General features: G+C 49.4%; 1 protein-coding gene across 1 annotated transcript in view; it reads left to right on the plus strand.

The window, feature by feature from the left end:
* The first annotated feature begins 253 nt into the window (after positions 1-253).
* Positions 254-7,770, plus strand: part of CALN1 (calneuron 1) — a 138,301-nt gene continuing 130,784 nt past the window's right edge. The window contains exon 1 of the mRNA XM_009319275.1: positions 254-379. Within this exon, the coding sequence (XP_009317550.1) occupies positions 254-379 (126 nt within the window). The remainder of the gene's footprint in view (positions 380-7,770) is intronic.

The following is a 7,770-nucleotide window of genomic DNA, read 5'->3' on the forward strand; positions in this document are numbered from 1 at the left end:
TTTTATTTAGAACTGAACATCTGTTCCAGATGTGGTTATTCGCTGCCTGCGTTGCTGCGCTCCTGCCATTGTTGTCCTGCTACACAGTGAAAGGCTGGCATGAATTATTGAAAGATTGAGTTTAAATAAATGATAAACTGGTACTGTGTGTGCAGTTAAGTTTCTGTCTGCTCCTTACAGAGTCACACTGCCGGCTTTGATGTCCCCATGATGAGCTCGCACATCTCCCAGAACCTGCCGTCTCATCTGCCTGATGGGGCTGATCGAGGAGCATGGAGAGGGGCAGCCCAAGCATGAAGGTGGCCGAGGGGACGAGTCTCCTGGGGAGAAGGAGGAGCCGCAGCAGAGAAGCAGGCAACCAGAGTTTCCCTCCTGGCAAGTGTCTTTCTCATCTCAAACTGTTCCTCGCAAGGGGCGAGCTGGCACGGGGCGGGGGTTGCTTGCTGAGGGCAATCGGTGCACCGGGAGGATGGGGTGGGAGGGATGCTGCCAGCTCCCAAGGGTGGGCAGCAGGGACAGTGCTGGGGACCGGCAGCAGGTGCGTGCGTTGGGAATTTTATAGAGCAAAGGATCCTTAGTTAAATTCCTAGAGTAAAACCTCATCCCAGGGAAACATCTTGTGGGACTGTGCTGAACGCAAACGTATCCAGACCATCTACGTGCACATGGTGTGAGGGCACGGGGCACGCTGGGTTTGAGCCCACTGTGGGTCTAAACCATCCAAACCCTCCTTTCTTGTTGGCTCTCGGCTGGGAATTCCGAATGGATTTTTGGAAGCCTGGTAGTCTTGGAAATTGATTTTTTTAATTTTTTTTTTTCTTCACCATTTTAAAAAATGGCTTGACTCACAGTTGCATGAGGCTGTGGGGATTCGCAGCGGACCATCTGTTTCAGCTGTTAGCAGTCATTAATTTTTTTCATATTTTTTGATACTTTTGAGACACTTTGGGGAAAAAAAATACATTTTTTGATGGCATTAGAGGACTTCAAAGTCTCTTACTTTTTTTTTTTCCCTCAGAGAAAAAATATGCAGTGGATGCCGTTGTTACAAAAGGATTACATTTTTATTGGGCTTTCTAAATGGGGAATTTGTTTCCTGTGGACATGCAGGAGGACACAGCGTATTGTTTATCTCCTTTCCACCATGCATTTGGCTAATACCTGCCTTGCTGCTGTACTGCGATACATCTACTAAGGAGTTTTTTCTGGGTTGACTCTAATGCAGAAAGGCTTTTGTTTTAAAAAATACAGTGAGATTTTCTTTTAAGCCACTATGTTTCTGGAGCTAAGTACTTACCGATTAAATCAGCCTTATTGTCTCCCGTTATTCTACCCAGAAACTGGAAAATTACTCAACTCCTTGACAGGTGTTCACAGCTGATGGCTCAGATTTGTGGATCGAGTGCTGGGGCATATGGCATGATAAATAATAGAACAAACTAATCCTATTGACACTGTCCACCCTCCAGTCTGCGCACATTTATCCTTGTGCCTTGCTCGCGCTGTGCGACAGCCCATTCCCTGAGCCAGCTCCTCTCAGAGGTGCTGCTCTGGAGCCACTGACCGACCAGTTTGGCTCATCAGTGTTTGAGCAAAGTGTCGTAGCGCTGTTCTTGCAAGGACCTCAGCTCAGCGTGATGCGCAGGTGTCCACCACGGGTTTGCTCCCCGTCTGCTTCATCAGTTTGTTCAGCCGGTGCTTGTGATGGCACATCATGCTGGAGTTTACCCAAGAGCCTTGCTGGGGGTTTCCCTGTTGCTTGTGTAGGGTTTTAAATGCAGCAAAAAAACTTCCTTGAGTTTAGGTGGTGCTGGGAAATGGCAAAGGCTGGTAGCACAATGGAGGGTGCAGTATGTTGCATGGAAATGTGTGATGGGGAGATGGTGGCAGCTCCTCCAGAGGATGCCGAGTCCTCGCTTCGTGCAAACATAAAGCTGTGGCGTGGCAATGGGCAGAGCAGAGAGCTCTGCACTGGGCTCATGGTTGTGCTGGTTTGGGTCATGCATCCCTGAAAGATGCGGACAGGACGTAAAACATGAGCCACGAACCTCCGGACCTACTCTTGAGTCTCATGACGGTGGGAGACTGCAGAACAGAAACTGAGTATCTTAGACCTGCCTGTGACACCTGGGTGAAGTGACAGCCAGAGAGCTGGGGAGTATTTCCAACCGTCTATTAGGACTGCAGCTTTCAGCAAGATTACAAATGTGTCCTGGAAAAAGCTCCTTCGAGCTGGCCAAAGAGCCGTTATCGTTTCTGGGCACGGGAGCTGGTTCTGCGCTTGGCAGCCGGCGCGGGGCCATGCTGCGGCCGAACCCAGCATGTGCCACTGCAGAGCGAGCTGGCACCGAGGGACACCGCAGGGCCGGTGGCTCCTCCTGTCCTGCTGCCTGCTTCAAGGTGGCATGTGCTGGTAAAAACCAAATATCTCTATAGTGCAAAGCACAGAGTCCGTAGGACGTGCCCCGCGAGCTCAGCGTCAGGTCTACATCCTCCCGCATGCATTCTTGGGTATGGCCTGGGTCCACCTCTTGTCCTTTGCGTGCGGAGGAGCAGGGCGTCTCCCATCCCTGCATTTCTTGCTCTTATTTCGCAGCAAGGCGTGTGCCCTGAGTAATCTGGGGCAGCCAGCGCACCGCGGTGCCTGCTGCAAGCTCGCCAGCGGAAGGTGGAGGAATGCACATCTGGAGGCTCAGAGATGTTTTGTGCCTGTGTGGTTTTCATTTGGAGGCCTTTCTGTTGTTGATTGACTAAATTAAAATTTAAAAAAAAAAATGAGAAGCAGGCAGGATTGGGCTTTTTGGTTGGTTTTTTTTTTTTTGAGATGCCTGGCTTTGAGGGCTACAGAGCCAGTTTTTATTTTGAAATTTCCTTTAATTTTATTTTTAAAGTTCCCCCAAAAAATTTTGAGCTGCGAACTGAAAGGAGGTATTAAACTTTGTAAACCCAACCCCAAATCTATTAACTGACTCAGAAAACATCTTCTGTTTTGCAAAGACTTTTTTCCAGGAAATTGAAAGTATTTCATTTATCTTCCAAACAAAAACACTGTTTATTTAAAATTAACTGAATTTACCAAGGTACTTAAAGTACCCCTCACATTTTTTGCCCCAGCACGGAGAAATGTGGGTTGGCGCTTGGCTGTGGGATGCTCTCCCCCTTCACCCTATCTGCTGAAAGCCTCCTCCATGGTACAGAGGCTTTCTGGGGCATGGCTCGAGATTTGCGGATTTGATGAAGAGGGAGGAAGATGATTAGCGATCCTGGGGCCCCTGTTTGTTCTTCATGCCCCAACATGTGTCTGCTTTTGCTTGCAGCCATCCTCATCCTCCCTCCGTCAGGTCAGACCTCGGTGCATCCCTGAGAGACCCCACTTGCGGCACAGGGCACAGCCCTTCTCGGCATGCCTCAAAATCACTGCCCAGATCCCAAGTGAGATGTAAAAGTAAGAAAAAGGAAGAAAATATCTCCCCGACAGGAAATTTGCCTATTAACACCCCAGACACAAAAGTCTCAATGGAGCTTTTCCCCTCCGAACCAGCTAAAATGTCTCTCACTGATGGGAAGTCTAAAAATAAGCCCGTTCTCCACAAACAGCTTAAAGATGTTGAAAATGAAAAGCAACAAAGGATGTAGAATGTATGAGTCACTAAATTACAGGGCTATCTTTCTAAGAGCAAAACAAAACAACACCCCACCACCACCACCACCAACCCCCCCCAAACCCTCCCTGCTGAAATTCATTGTGAGTTCTCTGGCTTTGGTTTGGGCTGTTTGCCCCATGGTGCCTGTGCAGACAGTCGTCTTATTTTTGTGGGCTAGCGAAGGGCTGAAACCTTATCCATTTTTATTACATAGTGTGCCAGAGCTGCTCTGTATAAATAACAAGAGTAAAACCAGTCTGCTCAGCAGCATGAACAGGAGGTGCTTTTCTATCGCACATGGGCATTTCTGTTGATTTTTTTTTTTTTTTGAGATAAACCCCCTTGCACGAGCTCGCTGGATGTCGAGCTTTCTTGTGGGGAAGAGTGTAAGCGTACATTTGTCTCAACAGCATGTTCTTCTGGCCCTGGCTAAGCCACAAGTGTTTGGACTCTCGGCTGGGAGCAAGAAGACTTTTGTGGGTGTAATCGCATTTGTCTATAGCTTTAGTTTGTTGAGATAATGTAATTAAAATGAGTTCTCGTTTTGTTTTTTTTTCTAATCCCCCCCCCCCCCCCCCCAGGTTCTTGTGATGAGCTCCACTAGGGTGGACTCTGTTGCAAAACTGAAGCTTTTTTAGCATTTGCAGATGAGCTTGAATCAAAATCTTGGCGTTTGAGGCAGCAGGAAAGGGGATGGACTCGTGCCAAGCCTATGCCTACATCTGATGTTTGCAGCCAGCCCCAATCTCTCTAATAGGCTGAAATGAAACCTTGGATCCAAGCAGATGGTAGGGCTGGAGACGCGAATCTGCCAGTGCTGCCTCATCCCAGACCTGCTGTTAGGGTGTGCAATGCCCTCACTGGGGTACGAAGGAGCTCGAGGCTGCCCCTTTCTACCCATCATCATTGGCACCTTCATCCACCCTCTTCCTCGCTGTGGCGGGGGGGATGGAGGGCAGCAGCACCAGGCCAGGCTGCGTGAGAGCCCTTCCCCGTGCCCATTGCGGTACCCGGCTGGCTCGCTCCCGGCCCAAATAACACATCGATCAATAAATCAGTTGCCTGGGTTGGCAGGTACAATAAAGGCTGTGCACAATGATCATAAATCCTGGAGTGGAGCTCGCTCAGCAGTGATTTAATCTAGATATTTAGTTCTGAAATGTGCTAATTAAACTTCAGAATAAAGCATCCAGTGCAAAAGCGAGATGAATAAGAAGTAAAAATAAAAGTTTCTCCTGGAATAATTAACCGTCATTAAAACATGAAAATCCAGGCTAGGGAGCAATTGTACGCCTTCCACAAAGTGGTTCGTCAGAAATAATGGGATGAAATTAAGCAATACAAAAATGTAGGCTGAAAGTTGAAAAACTTATCCCACTTGTGAGACCCGTTAGACTGTGACATGTTACTGAACCCTCCCCAGGGAGCGGCCGCATGTGTATTTCTCAGGATGTTTAAAACTGGACTGGACAGAAACCCCCTCCCCGATGCTGTGGGGAATGATTATAGACCTTCTCACTTCAACGGGCCTTGCAGATCTTTCTGAGTTTTAATTTCAGTGGGTCATCCCTAACCGAGCAAAACTATTTAATTTCAATAGAGGACTTTCTTGTCTGAGGGACCTCTAAGTTTGACCCTACGGGCTTTCCATCTAGATATGACAAGGGATGTTTTTAAGACACCAGCCTCTTCTAAAATCATACACTGGCTTGCCCTGCCTCCCCTTGGACACCGCATTTATTGCTGCCATATTTACCGCGTGCTCACCCGACGCTTCGGCCACCGCCTTCCTTGGTCTCAAAAAAGGCACCCGAAATGAAATGGAGAGCTCGCCCTGCCTACGCGGCCCTGGGTTTGCTGAGCATCTCCCTACGAGCTGGGTGGTACCCAAATGTAATCATTCTGACTGGTGTGCAACAGCTTGATAGCAAATTACATCAAGCGATAATCCACTTGTTATTAGAGTGACAGCTCAGTGCTGACAGTGACAACTATCACCGGTCCCCAACAGGCAGCCAGGCAGGTCTCTGACAACAACCTTCCCCGCCTTGCATAATTTTTCCGTGCGTTACTTTGTCACATTAGTATTATATTGTCTCTCGCCATATCATTTTCAGGAGCGTAGCGCGAATGTCAGAGCGCTGATTTCCGAGGTAGCCCTCTCCTTCCGGAGAGCACGCCTTCCCATCGCCGCCCTCCGGCTGCGGGGAGCTGACGGCCCCGGGAGCTGCCTTGCTCCCGAAGACGAGGACGTCTTCGTAAAAACAGAGGGTTTGACACCATCAGCTCTGTATTTTAGCAAAGAAAAAGGGCCGCCGGCTTGGCTTATTTATGCGGACACAAGTTTGGAGATATTCTGGATGTATTTAGGGATTAATGAGAACTTGGTCCTTTAACGATTTTTAATAATAAATATATAAGCCTAATGGTTTTTCCAGCTACTGTTTTCAGCCATGAAGGTTGGAACCTTTTTGGCTAATGTCTTCCAGAGCCGAAGGAAAGGAAATTAGCTAAAGGCAGGGAATAATGTTCTGCAAACGAGGGGCTTTGCCCCCACTTTACTCACATAAGCAGCCCAGATGAAGCTGAGGGAGTCGCGGGTAAAAGTTTCCTTACGGATCAAGAAAAAAAAGAAGTGAAAAGTAAAAGGATGTGAAGAGATCGATCTGAGTCTCGCCCCGATGAAACAGCGTTCGGTCCCGTCGTTCACCTTCCACTGATGGTGCTGAGGGCCATGTTGCTGGAGCAGGAATTGCGTCCTCACTGGACATAGGAATGCCAATAACTTCAGAAAAATGGTAAAATCGCAGGACGTAGCCAGGCCTGCGCAAGCCCTGATGGTTTGTGAGGGACTTGGGCCGTGGCTAAATTCCTGCGTCTCCATCCAGGCCCAGGACCTGGTGAGCAGGCAGCGCGCAGGCACTGGGCAAGGGGCAGCGGGATGCAGAAATCCCATCCTTGGGCAGGACGGCTCAGCCGGTGAAGGAAAAATAGTTTAATATCAATGGAGATGGGATTTCTAGTTTGCACAAGGAGCAGAGAAAGCAAAAATCCCTCTGCCCGTGGTTCCTGATGGGGATCCTGTTCCTTCTGATGGTAAAATCCCAGCGTGGGGAATGGCGTGACCCACGAGGCTGAAAGGAAGGGGACGGGAAGGGTTTTACATCAGAAAAGTACAACACAGGCAGGATGTGGATTAAACACCTTTGAGCCATAAAATCGCCACTGACTCTGAAGGCTTTTGTTCAATGCTTACGCGATTGCGGGAGTGTTGCCGTAGATGCCGGGTGGCTGTTTCCAGATCCAACCGAGGCAGTTTTAGTTGAGCGTTGGGTTCCCATTAGAGACTCTTCTACAGTCATCTGCTTTCACCAACAGAACATCTCTCCGTGTATTTAGCCTAAACTGTCTTTAGCTAAATTTCACCCCACTGGAAGTACCCTGGTCCAGCTTTCCCCAGGTACGGCTTTTTCAGGGGGTTTGCCAATCCTGGGCAGCGATCCAAAGAGCGTGTGCTTCTGGTGCATTCAGAAAGGGAACGGGAAAGACAAGCAAGCTCCACCGAGCTCTGGTAACCCACTGAAGACGACTGCAGTAAGGAAAGGCATCTCCTGGCTGATTTGCGGTGGTAGTTTTAGCTCAGCTGAGAAGCCTGAGGGGATGCTCAGCAAGGCGGGAGAAGCGCACTCCTTCAAGCACTTGCTCTTTCGCTCTGAAGAAGTCCCCCGGAGCCGCCAGCATCAGTGATTTGTAGCTACCTGCTCTGCTCCCCTGCCCTCCTCAGCGTCAAACAGAGGGTCCAGGCAGCCTGCTGGGCTGGGACACTGGGTTCGGGGAGGCGCACACCTTTGTGCACGCAGGAGCGCGGGAGACACGTGCAGACATGGTTTCTTCATCTCCATTGCTGTTTCTAAAAAAAGAACCGGCAGCTTACCCCCGCTCCATGCTATAAAGAGACCTGGAGAGCTTTCGGGGAGTGAACTTTCTAAGGGGCTGGGCCCCACGTTAGTGATTCCTTCGGGGTCGTGGGCTATTTGGGGTGGTGGTCTTTCCCAGCCGCCTCCGGGAGGGAGGAAAAGACGGACGGTGGGAGCCGGCGGAGGATGGGGCTGGCCCCTCTCCCCTG

This window comes from Pygoscelis adeliae, unplaced genomic scaffold (assembly GCF_000699105.1).
Source record: "Pygoscelis adeliae isolate BGI_AS28 unplaced genomic scaffold, ASM69910v1 Scaffold282, whole genome shotgun sequence".
Lineage (NCBI taxonomy): Eukaryota > Metazoa > Chordata > Aves > Sphenisciformes > Spheniscidae > Pygoscelis > Pygoscelis adeliae.